The 21,232-nt window shown below is 37.3% G+C and overlaps 1 protein-coding gene across 5 annotated transcripts in view; it reads right to left on the bottom strand.

Moving 5' to 3' along the window:
- Positions 1-20,894, bottom strand: part of NR3C1 (nuclear receptor subfamily 3 group C member 1) — a 99,660-nt gene extending 78,766 nt beyond the window's left edge. For 2 of the 5 annotated variants that reach the window (XM_081294908.1, XM_081294912.1), the window contains exons 1-2: positions 19,613-19,752; positions 16,097-17,296 (exon numbers count right to left, since the gene is read on the bottom strand). In XM_081294908.1, the coding sequence (XP_081151034.1) occupies positions 16,097-17,283 (1,187 nt within the window). In that variant the 5' untranslated portion in view covers positions 17,284-17,296; positions 19,613-19,752. The other 3 variants (XM_081294909.1, XM_081294911.1, XM_081294910.1) reach the window with 3 other exon arrangements.
- Between the last annotated feature and the right edge of the window lie 338 nt (positions 20,895-21,232).

The following is a 21,232-nucleotide window of genomic DNA, read 5'->3' as shown; positions in this document are numbered from 1 at the left end:
ACTGTGTTACCTGGTTTACAGGCATTATCTCCTTGTGCCCATTTTAAAAGTAAAGAAACTGAGGGTTTATAGGATCATAAATTTGTTCAAGGTGTTTTGGTCAGTTTTTTTTTTTTTTTTTTTTTTTTGCTGAGACCAAAATACCTGACAAGCAAGTTTATCTGAGGCTTACAGCTTCAGAGGTTTCAGTCCATAGATGGCATAGTCCCTTACTATGGGCACATGATGGCTGAAGGGCAGAGCAGAGGAAAGCAGCTCACCTCATGGTATTCAGGAAGCAGAAAGAAGGAAGGTGGAATAGGTCAGAGGAAAGATGCACCTTTCTAGGGCACCCCTCCAGTGACCGACCTCCTCCAGCTATGCCCCACCTGCTACAGTTACCACTCCATCCATTCAAACTAGAATGGACTGATACAGCTCTCAGAATCTAATCATTTTACCTCAAAACAAGAGCGCTAGGGGGACACCTTATATACAAACCATAACACAAGGTCACACAGATGTTAAAACAGTGAGATTCATACTCAGGAAACCTGACTGCAGAGACCTAATTCTTTTCCACAATATAACACTAATTATACTGAGCCTTGGTTTCCCCACATGAAAAGTGAGGACTGGATATCAAGACTAGCCCGGGCTGGGGCTGTAGCTCAGTGTTAAGGCACTTGTCTAGCATGTGTGAGGCACTGGGTTCGATCCTCAGCACCACATAAAAATAAATAAAACAAAGGCATTCTGTCCATACACAACTACAAAAGAAAAAAAGACTAGCTCCAGCTGGAATTCTGTGATATTTGATAACAATGACAGAAGCATACTCGTTAGTGGTTTGTGTACTGGGTACACTGATGAGGACTGGCACATTTCCCTAAAAAGGAATGCCCCTGGGTCAAATGCTAATATCAATCACTGTATCTATTCCTTTGCCCTCTTACAAGCAGATAATGAAGTAGTGAGGCTAATTTGAGAAACCAGTCCATGCCCACAAGCAGTCACCCCTGGTTCATTCCCCTCTCAGCAAAAGTCTAGTGCCTTTGGATTTTCTTAGGGCAGAGTTTGCACTAAGTAAATATTGAATGGATCGGAAAATTCCATAGTCTCTGCTGGAAAGAGACTGAAACCAAATACTATTTTTTTTTTAAAATAGTCCCTACAAATGTTTTAAATGAATCAGTAGACCATAAGCTCCACGTGGGCAGACAGCACTGGCCTTGTTCACTGCTGTTGCCTTTGCAGCTTAAATTGTCCCTCTTAGATAGTAACTGCTCAATACGAGCGCTGTTCTTACTGGATTCTTACAGTTCCAATTTTCCCTAAAAAGAACAAAATTAAAGTATTAAAGGCAAAGCCATGCTATTTGCTTAATTCTTTCTGTGGTTCTTTATTCAAATAGCCAACCTAAAATGAGTACCTTAAAAAGTGCTAGTGCTACAGTGAAAACATTCATTGTCCTTTCTTGTCTAGTTCAAAAGACAAATTAGAAATATATAAAGAAAACAAAGCCAAGTACAGGCACATGCCTGTAGATCCAGCTACTCAAGAGGCCAATCAATAACTGGGCAAAGGAACTGAACAAACACTTCACAAAAGAAACACAAATGATCAAAAAGCATATGAAAAAATGTTCAACATCTCTAGCAACTGGAGAAATGCAAATTAAAACTACACTGAGATTCCATCTTATTCCAGTCAGAATGGCAATTACCAAGAATACAAACAACAATAAATATTGGGGAGGATATGGGAAGAAAGGTACTCTCATACATTGTTGGTGGGACTTCAAATTGCTGCAACACTACGGAAAGCAGTATAGAGATTCCTAAGAAAACTTGGGATAGAACCACCATTTGACCTAGCTATGCCACTCCTCAGCATGATACCCAAAGGACTTAAAACAACACACTGCAGTGACGCAGCCACATCCAATGTTTATAGCAGCTCAACTCACAATAGCCAAGCTATGGAAACAACCTAGGTGTCCTTCAATGGGTGAATGGATATAGAAAATGTAGTATATATACACAATGAAATATTACTCAGCCATAAAGAAGAATGAAATTATGGCATCTGCCAGTAAATGGATGGAACTGGAGAATATAATGCTAAGTGAAATAAGCCAATCCCCAAAAAACAATTGCTGAATGTTTTCTCTGATTTGTGGATGCTAACAGGGGAGGTTGAGGAAGTATATAATAGATTGAATTGGACAGGAGGTAATTGAGGGAGGAGTGGGGGGGATTAGGAAGGACAGAAGAATTAATTGTCATAACTTTCCTAGCCTTATATTTGTATACTACCAGGGTAACTCTATGTTAAGCACGCCACAAGAATGGGAATCTAATGGAATAAGTTATACTTTATGTATATTTTGCCAAAATAACATTCTACTGTCATGTATAACTAAATTTTTTTAAAAAAATTAAAATTTAAATTAAAAAAAAGAGGCTGAGGCAGGAAGATTGTCTGAACTTAGGGCCAGGCCAGACAAGGAGCAAGAACACATTTGAAAAAACAATACACAAAGAAAACGGTATTATTCAGTAGATATCTATCAGGTACCTACTGTTTGCTAATCAGGTATAAAGAACTGCCTAATTAGCAGTTGCCACAAATAACAGCAGGTGCTATGGGCTGGGCAACATAAAGGAAAATGTACAAAATCATGGACACTGAACTGGTCTAAAAGATTAGAGAGGAAGAACCTGGATTCCTAACTGAAACAGTCTTCAGTTATATCCAATGGCATACTGGTATGCTTTGATCAATTTTAGGATCTGTGGCAAGAAATTCATTAGTAATAATGATTTTATATATATATATATATATATATATATATATATATATATATATATATATAATTTATTGTAAAGAAGTGTAAACATTACCATGTGAGACTATGATTTGCTGTTCTCCTTCCGTTAGAAATACTTATTAGAATTTTAAATACATATACCCTTATCTCATCAACCCTACTTTAGGGAATCTATACTTAGAAATATAGTTGCTATTGTAAGAATGCGTAGAAAAGGGTATTTATTGGAGCCTTGTTTGCGTAACAAAAACCATGAAACAACCTGAATAGCATATGGTACAGCTATTTAAAAGATGGGATGGGATCCACATCTGTTGATCTTGAAGGGCTTTTAGGGTATATTTATTAGGAGAGAGAAAAGCAAGCTGCAGAAAAGGATATAAGATGATCTCATTTTTATTTAAAGCAGACAAGCGAGCATGCCTTGCATGTGTCTATTTATCCTTGTGTGTTTACAGAGAAATGTGGAAAATAAGGGGAGATAGGAGAGGAAGAAAAGAATGGAGAGGCAGCGGAATAAGTTTATGAACTTTTTTTTCGTGTTTTACTGAAGGGAACAAATATATTACTCTCATAAAGTTTGATGAGACATTTGCAAAAATACTAAATATAAAAAGCTAATTCACAGACTATTTCTATAGTGCTCACCTGCACTCAGATATGCTTTCTAGAACAGATCAGGAGAGGGTTGCATGGAACTGTACATAACCCAAATCCTTCAAGGGCTCTGGAAGAGTTCGTGTGGCTACCTGTCATGTATCATCTAGCATATGGGTTGTGGTAGAAAGAAAATGGAGAACCACTATGCTATAAGCAAAAGAACCACAGACATTTTTTGATGTGGTGAACAGTTTTGAAAGCAGTGTTATAGGAAAATTAATCTGGCTGCAGAACGGATTAAAAAAAGGAGAGAGGAAAACAATTAGGAGACTACTGATAAGACTAATAAGTCTGAATTAGGGTGTGGCCATTTTTTGTTTCCTGTTGTGCTGGTTTCTCAGGGAATAAAAACTCTTTCCTGGCTTCTAGTCTTTGTTACTTACTCCCAACCCAGTAGTAGCATCTTTGTGGTCGCAGAAGTGTGTTTCTCATTATCTATGTTGATATTTTAACCTAAAATTCAAATTTAGGATTTTTTAAAAATCACAAACCAATCATTAGTTCTGTTGTTCCAATTAGGATTTCATTAATTTCTCTGGTTTTGACTTTTGAGAATGTTTACATACAATAATCATGTATTCATGATATTCTGTTAACTCTTCTACCCAAGTTGAGTTGACAGCATAAACTATTCTCTCCTTACCCCCATTTTTAAGATTTTTGCCTCCTAATTCTCTAGCTATTCATTATATTTTGTGGCTGCTCTCTGGATACCTTCCAAACCCCTGACCGTGGTCCTTTTCTTCTTTTTTCCTGAATACTACAGCAGTTTATTCTTAAATGACTTCATCTGATTTTCTTGCTCTAACTAATATTTACTAATTTTGCATTTTTTCTTTTCTGTGACTGACTTTGCCATACTAAGTTGAACTATTTACCTGCAACTCTTAGAGGGATAAATCTAACCAACTAACTTTATATATATATATATATATATATATATATATATATATATATACACACACACACACACACACACACACACACACATACACACATGCACACACACACACTAATTATATATAATAAGACAAATCTAAAACATAAGCTGAAGACGGATAATTTTTAAATTCAGGCAAAACAAAAAACTGTTCCTTTCCTGTAGTTTTCAGTGATTAGATACACACTTATCTGAAAATCAGCTAAATTGATTTTTTGATTGACTTTCTAGGTAAGTAAATACAAATGTACACACTAGACTCATCTGCTAGAATCTCAATTTTTATACCAGTGGAAAACAAAGAAGAAAGCTTCTGCTACAAAAAGTTCTAGAATGAAAATTTACCACAAGTTAGTATGTTGAGCAAGATTTAAAAAACCAATGTCTCTCATCCCACCAAAGAAGGAGGAGGGAGGAGGGAGGAGGGGAAGAAGAAGGAGGAGGAGGAGGAGGAGCAAATTTAGAGACTGATAACAATTGAAAATACATTTATTTACATACACTTTCTGGCCATATACATAGGCCACGATATTCACTATTTGCTATTTTCCTTTCTCTGCAATGATGAGAAGTATAATCCATTTCTATACATCTTTTTTATTTCCATGTCATTTTGTTTATTTTGTATTACTGAAGTCTTACTATGTGCTTGACATTCTTCTAGAGGCTGGCACATAGGAGTACCAAGGCAGACAATATCATTGCTGTCATGGAGCTTACATTGTAGTAGGGGAACAGAGAAGACACAATGATATATAATGTCCCAGGTAAAAGAATTATGTGCAAAAGATGCTATTATTTTAGGTAAAGCAGTCAGAGGTCTCTCTTAAGGAGTTGCCATTTAAAGTGGACACCTGAAGAAAGTGAGATTGAATCACGTAGGTATCTCGGAAAAACATTCCAGGCAATATTTCCCAGCACTTAGGCTTATGCATTGAAGGTTCTAGAAAAAAGACAATGTTTCTCTTAGAGAAGAAAGAGATATTCTGTAAATGGCTATGAAGAAAAATAAAAATGTCTTATACCTCAGGTGCATATCCTGTTTGATGGGGCAATCCTTTTTGCTCCTTGTCTTATATTGCATAGTATTTTGGATAACACTATACCATATTACTTTCTTCCTTTTGACTTCAGTCTCCTGTTGCTCATTCCTAACTCATTGAATCAGCTCATTCTTTCCACCTTTCCTTGTTTTGTCTAGGATTCCTTGTTACCCCTTTTCTTATTTCAAATAGGTGAATCTGATCTCATTTCCCACTCATCCACACACTTTGCTCCCATCAGTTATGCCTTCCCAGGAAAGGAGAACCTAGAAGTACACATTCAAAAAGCAAATGGGGGGGGGCGGGGGGAAGGTAGACTGGGTATTAAGTGTTGCAACAGACTGCTCTCTGTGAGGCTGGGGATTCTTATCTTCTTTCTCTCTGTATGCCCAGAGTCTAGTTTGGTAAGTGCTGCTGCAAGTGTAACTGGAAGGACCTTTGAGATCATCTAGTTAGCCTCCCACTCCACCCACCTCAAGAATTCCTTTCCTAGAATGTCTCTGTAGCTTTTCCACTTACTAACACAATAATGAAGATAGGCTGCTTACATATTTCCCAGTGTCTGCAAAGAAGCACTTAGGTGTACAGAAGTCAACTTCAGCCAATCACCAGAACAGAAATTTAGGATTTTCATTTGCTTTTTTCGTGGGTATATGACATTTCCCTCTTGCTTCCTTATTTACTCTGTTTTCTCTTTTAAATATGTCTGTGATACTCCTAAAGCATGTGCAGCTATTATATGACATTATCAATTAAAGTGTTATTTATCTTCAACATACTGAATTAGAAATTACTTATTTTTCTGCAATGATTAGAAGTATAACCCATTTCTATACATCTGTACCTACCCTTTAAAAAATATTTCTTCTTAGATTAAAAATTTAGTTCCCACAGACTATACTAACACCAGCCCATGATACGTGCTTAGTGGTAAGAAGCCACTTGCCACCTAATAGAAAAATCTGCCAGTTCTCTTGGATAAGAGAAGAAAATCAAGAGAGTCAAGGCTAATAACAAGAATATAAAAAGTAAAACCATAGTTAGGAGTAAAGCACATCTGCCATGCTGTGATGGCTCTTTATCCCCCTTTCTTGGCCACTGAAAATACTAATGGTCTTGGGGCGGGGGAGTATTTGAGAAACAGGATATTTTAGTACAAACATGAAAAAACTAAAATTATTCAACAGGCTATTTTCACCAAGAAGTTCTCTCAAAGAATTTCAACACTAACAAAATGGTTACAAAAGGTATATCCTACTTTTGAGAGCACTGCATGTATTTTTATAATTTCAAAGGCCAGGAGCTGGGGTTTTAGTTCAGGTGTAGAGTGCTTGCCTAGTACATGTGAGGAACTGGAACTTCAGCACCACATAAAAATAAATAAAATAAAGGGACTGTGTCCACCTACAACTAAAAAACAAATTAATAATAATAATAATTTCAAAGGCCAGGATCTACTCATCCTAGCATTTTGTGAATATTAAACAAATAAATGAATTAGAAACAATGAAAATTCTTGATTTTTTAAAAGTACTATCAGTAAAAGCAAAATTTTCTTTTCAGGTTATGAGGATTAAAAGTAGAAAACAGGCTGGGGATGTACCTTAGTGGTAGAGCACTTGCCTAGCATGCATGAGGCCCTAGGTTCAGTACCCAGTACTGCAAATGAAAAAAAAAAATAGAGTAGAATATATGTGAATTTTTTCTATTATTTCTTGATGGTAAATAGTTTTAGCATATTTGAGTTGTTCTCGCCCTAATGATTGTCAAATAGTCAATTCCCTTATACATTGAAGAACTTGAGTGAGAAATTAAAACTGCTTTGAAGACTGTTCTAGGAATTCACACATTTACTCTGTATCTGTTATCACAAAGTTCCCTTTAAGCCCAAGTCAAAGGTCTGACCCACCTTACTTGAATATAAACTTACAGGGGAAAAAAAAAATCAGGCTTAGAAGTGAGTAATCTCTCATTTTTTCCTGCACTATGGTAAGAAAAGGGAATATATAAGCTGTTTGCATAAAGTTCCTTGCTACTTAAAGCAAAAACCAGAACTTAACCACCTAACATCACCATTTCGAGTAGTCACCCAGCAATGCTATGTACTTATTCTAGGCATAATCAAAACAGAATCAAACATTTTCTGTAGAAATGTCTACATGGGTTCTTTTAAATTACCCACCACAAAAACAAATGTTGTAATTGAAGACAGGATTAAATTTCTGGAAATATTCAGTTCATTTGGATTCACATAAATAAGGTCAATGATCAAGCTAAGGAATAAATACTTTTTCTTATTAAGTAAGAACACTTAGGTATTACTGCAGTGTTACTGTAGTGTAATGAGTTTAATTTTCTTTTATAGCCAACAAGGTGTCTCTGTAGGTAATTTTCAGTCTCCCAAGGTGGAGGCTTTAAAAAACAATATTCATTTAGAATTTTCTTTAAAAAAATCAATATTATAATCACACCATCCTTAATAAAGCCAGCTGAATTCCAGATCACAAACTTCACATAATGTTTTAATTAAAAATTTTAAAGTTTCTATCGATAATTTGTCTTACATTAGTATGTTTAACCATCTAAACTGCCATTTGTTTTTATGCTTGCATCCATTTTATATTTTTAAATATGTATATGAATTTGATGTCTGGCTTAATCCATCAAGTTTATCTTACTGACAGTTTCTTTAACCACTTGATTAATTTTTTAAAAAAGTTAGTAAATATAGCCAAAGGCTTTATAATCCTCCCAAAATTATGCAGTAAGGACAAATTTTACTATTCAATATATTCAGAAGATATTTTGTACACAGCTTTGTGAAATATAATAAATTTGAAAAATTTTAAAGTGGATAACTTCACTTTCAGACACACTAGTTTCTTAATGACAAAGAATCTTTGCATATTTGGTTTTTGTAAGAACACCAGATAATTAAAAAATACCAGAAAAAGGATATTCTAGCATTTAGTAATAAAAAGATAACTTTTTGTGTTAAATTAAATGGCATACTTAAAACGTAACAAAAAAATCCACTGAAAATCTCTGAAAGAACTACCAAAAAACCAAAACTAAAAATAAATAAATAATGTGTGTGTAAAGATAATTGTCTTGGCACTTTCAGTCTTTAAAAACAGTATTCATGACCCTTAGGGAATTACACATATAAGACACTAAAAAATGTCCTAGTGCTTGATAATAGGAAATACCTACACCACAGACATAGATAACATAACTATTGAGCCAGTGAGGGTCTTGCTGGTTTGAGCTAAGTAGACTTGGCAGAGCTTTAAAAATTCCATCTTGCATTTTTATAATGATTTTTTAATTTTCAAAGTAAACACACTATCAGGCAAGAATGCTGGGTGCTCTGTTTTATAGAAATTGAAATGAATGGAAATAAGTGATTATACAAATATATGCAGAGGCTTGATCACATTTCTCTTTTATATATTGTATTTAAACATTCACTATTGATAAAAATTATAAAGGATTCTTGAGGAATTTCTAACCAAATATTTCATACCAAATATGAAGTATTTCCTTTCAGATCAGTAATAAGATTCTTTTTTCTTCAAATGTCTAACATTTCTCCACCTGTAAAATTAAGACAAGTAACAGCTGCCTTGTGTCCTACATGGATATTGACAGAATCAGGGACTTAATATAGAAACTAGAACACAAACTTTTGCCTGAAAAATGCTTAGCATAGTGCTTCTACATAATTAATACTTGATCACTATTAACAAAAAAGTTAACAAAATATAAAGGGAATATGGGCACAATATTTTTAAAAAATCTAAACTACCAAAATAACTTTTATAAAACACTTGCCCAGTCTTATTATGTCATATAATTTGTTTCAGATCTCTAGAAGAGACCAAGATGTTCAAAAGAAGCCTCCTGGAAACTTAGATAACTGAGAAACTGGTTATTCACCCTGGCTATACCATTAATTAATTTTTGTAGTCTTTCCCTAAACACTTGTATGGATCTCAGTTTCTCATCTGAAAAAATGAGGGGGTGGGAGTAGATGAGTACTCAAACCATTTTAAACTGTAACCTAAAGTCATGGCAACTAAGACATAAAACAGGCTCTGAGAACCCAGAAGCCCCAGCTTTTGAGCACTAACTATAGCAATATTTACATTTTATTTTGTATGTACCACCAACTATATTATTTTTAAATCCTTTCAGAAATACCAAATCTGTGAGTTTATTTTTTTGTCTCATACTTTATAATGTATAAAGAAAATGTCAAAGAATGAACTACCCCAGTTCCTTCACCAAATTGGAGGTTTAAGAAGATTGTAGAATTTCAGAGACACACACACACGTTTTGAAAACAACTAGACAGTTGTAAAGAACTTTTTGTTTTTAAACTCCAAATCATGGTAGTACCAAAGTCATATACTGGTTCAGCTCAGCCTTAAAACCTAGGTCTTTTCATTTTTAGTTTATTGTTTTTCTACTATTTCTATGATTGAATACCAAAATCAAATTGTCACAAAGGAATCTGAGGAGGGACATAAAGCACCAAATTTTGCATCTTAAAACGAGGAAACTTTATTCCTAATAATTACAAAAGAAACATTAAAACAGTAACGTAAACAGTGTCCATAACAAATGGCTGGTAGAGCTTTAAAGTTCAGCATGTGACAATCATAAGGTCATAAGTCATAGCATTGCCCCAGCCACCATGAAATAATAAATCATGTATTAAATTGGATACCATTTCACAATAGCTTTCAAAATTGGCTATCAAATATACTTTCATAATAGCTATGGCTAAATATTATTATGGAGAATTGTGAAATCAACTAGAATTAGGTTAGTTTTATGATAAAAGAAATAATATTATTACAACAAACTATGTGCCCTAAACACTGGATACTTAAACTCTTGAATTATTTTTTACAAAAATTAAAATTCAAGATAAAATAATATGTAAATATTTATAACAAATCATATCATTAAACATTTTTCTCTCCATATATGTGTGTGTGTGTGTATGTATATATATATATATTTTCACACTATAGGGAATATAATATATATGCCCTATACTGTGAATAGATAAAAAAATTCTAAAGAGGTATTTTCACTAAACTTGCTATATTATAAACACCTACTGACGCTTGCTAAAAAGTATTTTAAAGCACTCAAAATTAATAGTTGGTAACTCTGAACAAGTATGCTTAATAAGCATGCAGCTCTACCAGATAAGCTATTAATATTTAAACTAGCCCAGAGATAAAATTAAGGGATGGCACATTTTCATTCAAAATAACTGACTGTAAGAACTATACCATAATCTAAATACTTTAAATGACTAGCACTTGCAGAACCCCACAATTTATTCTGTATAATTGCCATTAAGAATTTGATTTCCTTAATATGTCAGCAGAGAAATCCATAACTCACAGAAATATATTACCAAAGAAAAGGGTTACACTCCAGTCAGTTAACAATGTATCATAAAAGTGCACTATTAAATATGATATGGTTAAATTAACCTAAGACATCATTATTTCCACTGTTCAAATCATTATATTTTCATTAAATAGCAGCCCAAATAACAATGGGACAAATATGAACCTGATCTTAGCAGAACTAACCTCGTAGAAAGTAAAGTATTTATTCTGTCCTTATTTTGGTACTAAAGCATAGGAAGAAGAACAAAATAACTTCATAAACAACAAGGGCTATATTGCCACAATTAGCTTTACATTTCCACTTTATAAAAGAAATAATTGTAATTCTAGTTGTTACATTCCCATTATAAGCACAGCCCTAAATTACTCTTATTACTCTCTCTCTTTTTTTTTTTTTTTTTTTTTTTGCAGGCAGGGGGATAGAGGAGATAACCAGAGATTGAACCCAGGGGCTCTCAACCCCTGAGCCACATCCCCAGCCTTTTATTTTTTTATTTTGAGATAGGGTCTTGCTAAATTGCTGAGGCTGGCTTTGAACTTGTGATCCTGTGCCTCAGCTTCCCAAGCCACTAGGATTACAGGCATGCGCCACTGCACCTGCCCCAAATTACTGTTCTTAAACCTCTAAATTCATAACAGTATATCCAAATTGGTGGTTTTCAGAACTGTTCTTGATATTTCTTAATTTATCTCCACTATTCCATGCCTCTGTTGCTTCTCCTCCTTTGCCCCTTCCCTACTGGGGGTGGGGGGGAAAGGTTGAAACTACCTGTTTACAACAAATTTTGAGATGTTATCAATTAAAATATGTAAAATGAAAAAACTATCAACATTACAAGTTACATCCTAATTTAGTTAGGCACAGGTGATAACACACCATTCAAAGGGAAGGGAACACTTAATGAATCCTTTTAAAAATATAAAAATTCTCCTCAGTTCGTTTTTTGAAGCTGAAGAAATAACATATGGGTTTTAAAACCCTTTTGTAGAGGTCAATAAATAGTTGATTTTAGCTTAATTCAACAAAATATTTCTTGAAAACTCTTTGTGCACCAGGATTCACCAATATATATTTTGCATGACACAGAAATATGGAACCAAGTGCCCATTAATTTGGTAAATAGTACTGCATTACACAATTATTTTTGATGAAAATATTACCAAGATAGCTTCAGAAGTAATACTATTCAATAAAAGCCTATTTTGTCTACTTACATCACTCACAGTACAACACAAGAACTCACTACTAATTAAAACTAGGTGTAATCACTGAAGAAAATAAGTTTTTAAAAACCATGACCCAGACCTATTCTAAATGTAATAAAAATTCAGATTTCATAACACACCCAGGATATTTCAATCACCTCCAGGTCAGAGTGGACTAAGACATATATAACTATAACAAATTAATGCAGATATTCTTTCATATATTAGGCACTCATGCTAAAATAAACCATTTTTCTCTAATCTGTCCTTCTGTCCTTCACTAAAATATCAAAAGCCCATAAAGTGATCTTTAATCACATGTAAATTTTACTTTAATACAATTTGCATTTACTCTACATTTATGCAAGGTGTATGTCAAAATATCACAAAACTTATAAACATTTAATAATATACTGAAAGTAACCAAACTAAAATATCTGTAACAAGACAGCATTAGAAATACAAATTAATGTTCTTATAAAAATATACAGAGAATAAGCAGAGAAACATCACAAGAAGTAATTTCAATAAAATCTAAATAATTGCTCATTACATGTTTCTGTATTGGCCATTCCACTATTAACTGACATACCTGAATACATAATGTGTTTTAAAATCAATTGTACAGCCATGACAAGGTATAGATTTTTTACAAAGAAAAAAAAGCTACCATAAAGCTAACAATAAAAATAAGTAAGCACCCTAAACCAGATTACTTTTAGAAAGTACTTTATATGAATGAATATCAAAAACACTAAGCAAATAAAAGACATTGAAACATCCATTTTTCACAACCTTTGGAAAGTTGAATTATAGTCCTTTTTCATAAAACCTTTGATTGACGTTAATAAGAAAAATGAGAATGGGACAGGATTTGCCTCACTCATCCTGTGTTTGTACAGGTCTTCAATTTAATTACTTTTATAAAATTAGACTGATATGATTAATGAGAGACATTCCAATTTATATAAATTTTAGTAGCTTCATTAAGTGCCAATCTTCAGAGCCCTAGACTAAAACTGAATCTACAAGTTCATCCTGCATCACTCTCTCTCTCTAAAAATCCCACTCTTCAAGAAATGGTCTAACATTTCAACATCACCCCAATATAAAAGCTATCATTCCTAAAGCAACTTATTTCTCTGCTTTTATTCCAGCAATTTCACCATTAATGCTGAGGTTAAAAAAAAAAAGTTGAAAAAAATACTATGCAGAAATGTGCCTTCATCATTGTTATGTTTATGCTTTTTTTTTTTTTTAAAAAAAGCATATCACATTAGAAGGGCTAACTCTTTTTACTTAAGAATGAATCTAATCATCAGTTAACATTTCTCTAATGTTATTATCAATGAATCTTAACCTTAAAAAGAAAATGTTTTTCTATGCTCAATCACGATATTTGTAATTTTATTTAATATGCTAACTACATGTTACCATGCACTGACATACCTGAAGGATTTGCCTTCTCCCCGAAACAGAATGTAAGGCATTTGTTAACATTCTGAAGAAAAGCAATTTAGGTAGCAGTTAAAGAAGTCAAATTATAATGTTTTTTTTTTAAACTAGAAAGAATGCAAGTGAAATTATCAACAGTATTTAATATTATTATATCTAAAGTCAGAATGTTGTGGCTTCAACATGTTGATTTAGTTGCTGACCACTCAGGGTTACTGGTCATAGCTAATGTTTGGCTAGAGACATGTAATATATAGAGAAAACAGGCAATTTGAGTTATATCATGGCTGTTGTTCAGAAACAATAGACTAATTCAATGATGGTTAGAAAAAGAAACACTGTTTCAATTTACTTGGGTGAAGCTTTGTTCTGAGTAATCCTAAATTCCCAGTGCTAAATTAATGTTATAAAGTATAAATTTTCTAACATTACCAGTTAATCTTGTATTAAAGGTTTTTGTCTTTTTGTTAGGACATAGACTAGTGATTATAATTCCAAATAACACATCAGCATAAAAATGATAATTTCACCAGGTATTAAAGAACTTATAAACTGCCACATCGTCGTAGCCCTGCCTACCTCTCTAGAGTTATTATTGAGGCTCAAATTAAAAAAATGTGGAGACACTTTATATGTCATTAAGTACTATAAACATTAAAGTATCAAAATTATTTTTAATGATTTAAGGGTAACCTATGTTCAGCTAACAATTATTCTGCATATCCCAGATTGTATAAGGCATAATGAAATTTCAGTGAATGGAAATTTAAGTTTTGTTCCATGTGGTTCCCCCCGCCCTTATAGGAAGAAAATGAAAACAATTCTATGATGATTATCAGGACAAAGAATTTCCTAAATGTATTATTTTTCTTTGTATAATTACATGTTTTATAAATCTATTTAATAGCTTCCTACAGATAGCTTAGTCAAATTAGCTGTGCTTACTCTTCTAAGAAAATCAGGCACATAAAATTCACTTTCAAAAATTTGAGATTGAAGTTTTAAACAGCATGTCTTAATATTTGAAGCAAAAGTATATGCAAGAATCAAATCTTACTGGAAACATTGAAAACTTTCAAATCAGAAAGACAACAATTAAAAAGGTGAAGTAGTGTTCATCTTAACAAAAGATAACTATTGAATAATGGATTACTAGGTAGTAGTTTGAGTTAAGATACAGAAGCAAAGTGGTTTTTCTCCTCTTGATTCAAAAGAAGAAAGAAAGAAACTCCTAAGCCTTTAAGGAAAATAGAACAGCTGAAATCTAATTTTTTTTCCTAATAAGAAAAGCTTCCTACATAAAGAGAAAAAGAGATACTCCTTGTTTCTCAATGCAAGGATAACTTTCTCAGCAAAAGAATTTTTAAGACTTTTAAAATCCTCAATGACTAGTTAATCAGAACAATAAACATCACATTTAAGAAAAAACTTGAAATGATTATGTATAAATTTTTAAAGTCTACTGTCTTAAAAAGTGATCAATCTTGTCACTACAATCTACATTTTCCTTCACACCTAGAATGGAAATACAATCTAGTATTTATGTGACTTGAGGATGGGGTACAGGATAGAGAACTTTACCTACACATACATTTAAATTTAGAACTTTTTTCAGTAATTCCATTTTGATGGACCTTTTTAAGGTAAATCGGTGTACTTAAAAGTGACTAAGAAAAAAAGAGAAATCAAATGATAGCCAAAATTGTTAAGTTTCAGTTCCTAGCTATCAGTTATCTGCTTGAGAACTTGAAGGGACATTTAAAAATAAAAATTTGTTTTGCATGCTGCAACCAATTCCTTTCTTAAATTTATCAGCAGAAACAACTTGTCTACTTTAGGTCAGGAACCCTATGAACAAGACCCATATCTAAAAAATACTATGGTCTGGCACACTGTATAAATGCATTGCTTTAACAATTTCAAATTCTCATTCTTCAACAGAAAGGTTCAGTTTGAAGAACAAGACTCATTTTTAGTACTAATTTTAACCCTTTAATCTCAAAATACTTCACAAAAGTACAAATATAGCAGCACAACTTTTGATTATGTAAGTATTAACGGTATTTTAAGAGCATACTCTAAAACAGCTGAATCAACATGCACAATAATTATATTACCAGATGTCACACCCCCTTGAATTTTTACTGAAGATACTTGTTACTGAGCAATATTATTTTAAAATTTTCAATACTGGCCCATGTGACACTGAGTATCACTATTTAATAAAAACCTAAAAATTTTATGTCTGAATTACTTAGGCTGTATACCATGCCTATTTTCAAAAGATCACTTATTCATAGGCAAAAACATGAATTTCTGGAGAACATATAACCAAAAAGTGATTTTTTAAAATCTACCAACTTCTCTTAAACATACCATTCTTAGAAAACAGAAAAGTGTTAATCTGGCTGGGAATGTAGCTCAGTGATAGAGCACTTGCCTACCTTGCAAAAGCGCTGAGTTCAATCCCCACAAAAATCCAGTAAAACAAAACAACAAAAACAAAACACACAAACAAAAAAAACCAGCAAAACAGTAATCTTACCTTGAATATCCATTAGAAAAAACTGAACGACTAGGGAAGTTCATAGTCCCCAAGGAAGTCAGGTTATCATCTCCAGATCCTTGGCATCTATTCCAATTTTCTGAACCAACAGGAATTGGTGGAATGACATTAAAAATAGGCTTCTGATCCTGTTGTTGAGAAAGGGATGCTGTATTCATGTCATAGTGGTACATCTGTCCTCCAGAGGTACTCACACCATGAACAGAAATGGCAGACATTTTATTACCAATTATATTTGCCCCAGAAAAGCTTGCCTGACAGTAAACTGGGCCCAGTTTCTCTTGCTTAATTACCCCAGGGGTACAGAGTTCAATGAAATCTTCTTTTTCTGTTTTCACTTGGGGCAGTGGTGCACTGTTGGGGCCTGATAAGATTAGATCTCCATTATCCTTAATTTTAGGTTTAGTGTCCGGTAAAATGAGAGGCTTGCAGTCTTCATTTGAGTTTCCTTCTAAAGGGAATGGATCATCCTCTTCTGCCAAAGGAGAAAGCAAACAATTTTCATCTATCAACAGGTCTGATCTCCAAGGACTCTCATTCATCTCTTTACTTGGGGACCCAGAAGAAAACTCCAAATCCTGTAAAATGTCAAAAGTGCTTTGGTCTGTGGTATACAGCTTCACATTGCCTCCGTTGGTACCAGTCTGGCCCTTTAGATTTTGCTGTTCTGAAGACACATCAGAGTGAGTTTTAGGAAACTCCTTCTCCGTGGGGGCAGCAGACACAGCAGCAGATGCTGAACTCTTGGTGTTCTCTGGAACACTAGTCGACCTATTGAGGTTTGCAATACTTTCTTCCAGAAGCCGAAAGTCTGTTTCCCCAGAGGAAAGGCTGATTTGGCCCTGCTGTGGGAATCCCAGGTCATTTCCCATCATTTTTGTTTCTGTCTCTCCCATGTACAGTCCCATTGAGAGTGAAACTGCTTTGGACAGATCTGGCTGTTGGGCATGGCTTACAGAGCCTTTTGAAAAATCAACCAAAAGTCTTTGCTGCTTGGAGTCTGACTGAGAAGCTGCAGCCAGTGAAGTCAAAGATGCAGAAACCTTCACAGTAGCTCCTCCCCTTAGCGTTTTATAGAAGTCCATCACATTTCCCCTCTCTGAACCAAGTACACTGCTGGGGACTTCTTCTCTGTTAGGGGGTGTTAATGATTCTTTGGAGTCCATCAGTGAATATCAGCTACAAAAAAAAAAAAAAAAAAAAAAAAAGATGGAAAACATAACAAACTGTAAAGTTACATTCTTTCTGTGATTCGATTAGTAAGAGACGGCCTGATAAATGAAGCCTTTAGTTAACTGATCAAATTCTTTGTTATCAGAGTAGTTTCATGTGTTTCAGAATAAAAAGCCATATCCCCTGCTCCCATTCAGTGTGCCACATTTTAAAGTACAATGCCATTCATTTGCACAGCTGAGGACAAAATTGTATCAAATTAAGCTTGGCTATTCATCCTATCACTCACTGAAGAACGTGTAGCTTTGTTAATCACAGATATTATAATTCATTACATCTGATTATTCTAAAGGTTCAAGTTGATGTCAAAGTATTTAATTTCAAAAAAAAAGTATGATCATTAAAATTCCTACCTCTCAATCAAGGCTGTTTGCTTTTCTGAGAGTCAATATATATAACATCCGATAAACACTACACTAGAATTCTCTATTCCTATATTATTCCCAAGTTCATCTCCTACCAACTACTCACACATCCAAAATTTTTATTATAACCTACTGGTTCATCATGTTTTATTTGAGAAATAAACAAGACTGAATTGCTCTCTTCTAACAGGTTGGGAAAAGGCTCCTATTTTTAACCCAAATTTCTGACCAGATGTGCCTGGTCTAATATTTCGTATCTCCAAATTATATTTTAGTTTTTCCAGATTTTAGATGTATGACTTAAATGTATATGGTCAACTAAAATTTACATTTCAGCTTCTCACTACAATTTTACCTTATTTAAATGTGACAAATAGAGCTGTCTGACCCTTATCATACTTCCTAGTAATATCTACATTAATTTAGACTAATAGTTAAGGTACGTTTTTAAAAACTGCTTAAAACCCTCAGTCTGAAATATTATTATATCTTTAAGATTTTTCCTTTCCAATTATCAAAGTACTGAAAAACAGAAAAACCCATAACTAAAATTACATTCACATAAATCCAAGTAAAATAGCATTCAATAAAATGCTCAGAATAATTTTCTCTGCATTCTAAACTTTCACCTATTCCAAGTCTGAGCTTATTCTCCACGGGTTAGATTGTTATTACAAGTAAATATAATTCAAATGTTCTAAAAGGGGGCAAAGACTTTGATAAGCACATTTTGGACATTATTGTAAAATCCTGTCCAATCAAAGGAAACTTTTCCTTTATGAAGGCGCTAAGAAGCCTAAACGTCACTGGCCCTCACTGAAAAGGGGAGCGTGACGAAGAGAGGGGTGGGGACCTGCCATCACAAAAATCTTCAAGGTAAACTGCGTAGTTTGCCTCCCCTTCACTGTTTTATCTGATAATGATCACTAAACACAAGGTATCAAATGGAGCCTAATGAATTTCCATGCTGCTTTTTTTGACAGCTGCCTTCAAACCCAAAACCATAACAATACTTCATAAAACGAAATGCTTCCCTCAAGCGACATTACCCCCCAGTTTAAACTGCAAATGACCCTGTCACATTAATCGTCCCTAATGAACCATATACCAAGGGGTCTTAAGTGGTCTTACAGGGATACAGTTTTCCAGTCCGCAACCCTAAACGTCAAACTAGCACTTGTCAGAAATCTCCACGAAAACGCTTACAGTTAGGGGCCACCTGGAAAAGTGGGCTCGAAAATGATGCCAAAAGCTAAAAAATCAAGTTTTTGGGGGGATGGGGTGGTGCGAGGTTAAGAGACGTGTGTCCAGACCTGTTGAGTTCCCTCTCCGACACGCCCACTTCTGCCAGATAACGCCGGCCCTGGCCGAAGTCTCCAAGTTGCAGGATGTCAGCCCCCTGTGTGTACACTCTCACACACCCCCGCAAGCCCGCCAGAAACGAGGCGCGCTGGAGCCTCGACAGATACCCGGGCGTGCTCAGGAGCACCAGGGTGGAGAGGAAATATTTGGGCTAGTACAATCCAGACGCGGCTTCCCCGTGGAAATGGGAGTCCGGGCGGACCCCTTGGAGGGAAAAGAAAGGGGGACCTGCGTGGGAGGATAGGATTTAAAACCCGGGCTGCTGGACGAGGTTCCGCTCGCAGTCGGAGCTCAGGTTCTTCCCTCTCGGCCGGGCCAGGGACAGGCGGTGGAGGGAGAGGAAGAGGCCAGCGCTGTCACTCGCGCGGTGCCCTTTCGTCACCGACACCGGGCCTCGCCAGCCCCCACCCCCACTCCCAGAGGCTAATAAAAGTTTGCAGGCTGCCCCGGCGGCCCTCGGGTCGGCCTCCGGCCCTGGGCGACACCTCGGGGGAGCAAGCGCCCCCACCCGCCCCAGCCCCCACCCCCCTCTTACCTCTGGCAGAGGCGCCGCTCACCCGCCACTGTCCTCGGCTCCCACCGCAGCCGAGATAAACAACTTAGCGTGTGAAAGCGGGAGGAGCAGAAGGGAATTTTTTTTCTTAAAAAAGGAAGTAAACAGCCGCCCCCTTCTCCATAGGGGGAGGGGAGAGCCCCTATTTCAGAAAGTCTCCCATTTCCCGGCTGACAAGCCTGCCCCCAGCTCGCTCCCGGCGCCGGTGCGCGCGTCCTCTGTCCGGCACCCCGTCGCTCCAGCTGCGGAGTCTCCTTCCACCCACTAGAATGCGTCCCCGACGGGCGGGCGGTGACTCGGGCTCCAGTCACAGATTCAAAGCTCGCAAAATGGAGGAGAGGGAGGGAGCGCGGACACGCGAAAGGGCGCCCGGCCGCTGCAAGCGAGCGGGACCGAGCGGGGGGCGGGCGGAGGCGGCGCCACAGCGCGCACACACTCGCACACACACGCGCTCCCACTCCACCCCCGGCCGCTCCCCGCCCGAGGGGCCGCGCGGCGGCCGCGGGGAACGGTGCAACCTGTTGGCGACGCTCGGCAACTGCAGGGGCGCCCGCAGTCCTGGCCCCCACGCCCTCCGCGCGGCCCCCGCCACCGCGGCCCGACGGCGCCTGCACTCTGGCGGCCCCGGCTTTGGCCCCGCGAAGGTCTACCGCCCCAGAGCGCGGCTTCTCCTCCCCCACACAAGGCAAAAGAAAGTGAGGCGGCGGGGGCCAACCTGGTCTCTCTGGGGGCAAGCTTATTAGAGAAGCCGAGTTTCTCTAGTTACTCTTCTCACTGCCACCCTCCCGCCCCCGCCCAACTCCGTGGCTCGGGACCCACTGGGGAGCTCGCCCTGTTCCTCTGCTGCAAGCGCCACCAGCGCCCCTGCGGGTGACAGCGGGCGGGCTAGGGGCGCCGGGGCGCGGCCCGCGGCAGAGCCGCGGGGTTGGTGCGCACCGCCGCCCCTCGGCCGAGTTGCGCGAAGTATGTCACTTCCAAAGGGGGTACAGGGTTGCACGAAAACCGTGCAGTGGCGATTCGGCCGCGCTCGGGGCCGGATCGCCCGACACGCCCTCTGGGGAGGCTTAAGGTGGAGAAGAGCAGAGGAGGGGGTCAGCGCTTACGTACTCTGGACCCGGCGGGAGTCGCGTGCCGGCAGGTCCCCCACCCCCGCATCGTCTGGGCGGCCAGGTCCGCAGCCGCCGCGCTCCCGCACCCGGAGAGAAGTTGCAAAGCAGAACCCACCCTCCCCCGCGCCCCGTCCGTCCCCCACCCTCTTCCCCGAGTCTGTAAGAAGGCGGCGGCGGCGGCAGAAGAAGGCGCCGCCTGCCAAGTTCAACCCCCACCCCTCCCTCCCTCCAGTGCGCTCACACTCGAAGGAAGTTGCACGCCAAATGCAAAACCTCCGGCGAGCTGAATTTCTTTGCACTTTTAAAATTATGATTAAGGAAAGCAGGGGGTGGCAGGTTTAAAAGCAAGTTGCAAAAGAAATAGTAAGTTGCTGGAGAAGTACGTCTTCCACCCAGCCCAAACTCCTGACCTCTCCTTCCACCCCCTCCAGGGCTCAGGTCCAAGTTCCCGGCAGAGGCCCCTCCCCCCCCGAATCTTGACATTTGCTGCCCT

The sequence above is a fragment of the Spermophilus citellus genome, assembly GCF_964194105.1.
Source record: "Spermophilus citellus genome assembly, chromosome: 1".
Taxonomy (NCBI): Eukaryota; Metazoa; Chordata; class Mammalia; order Rodentia; family Sciuridae; genus Spermophilus; species Spermophilus citellus.
This window is presented reverse-complemented; position numbering and strand designations above follow the sequence as displayed.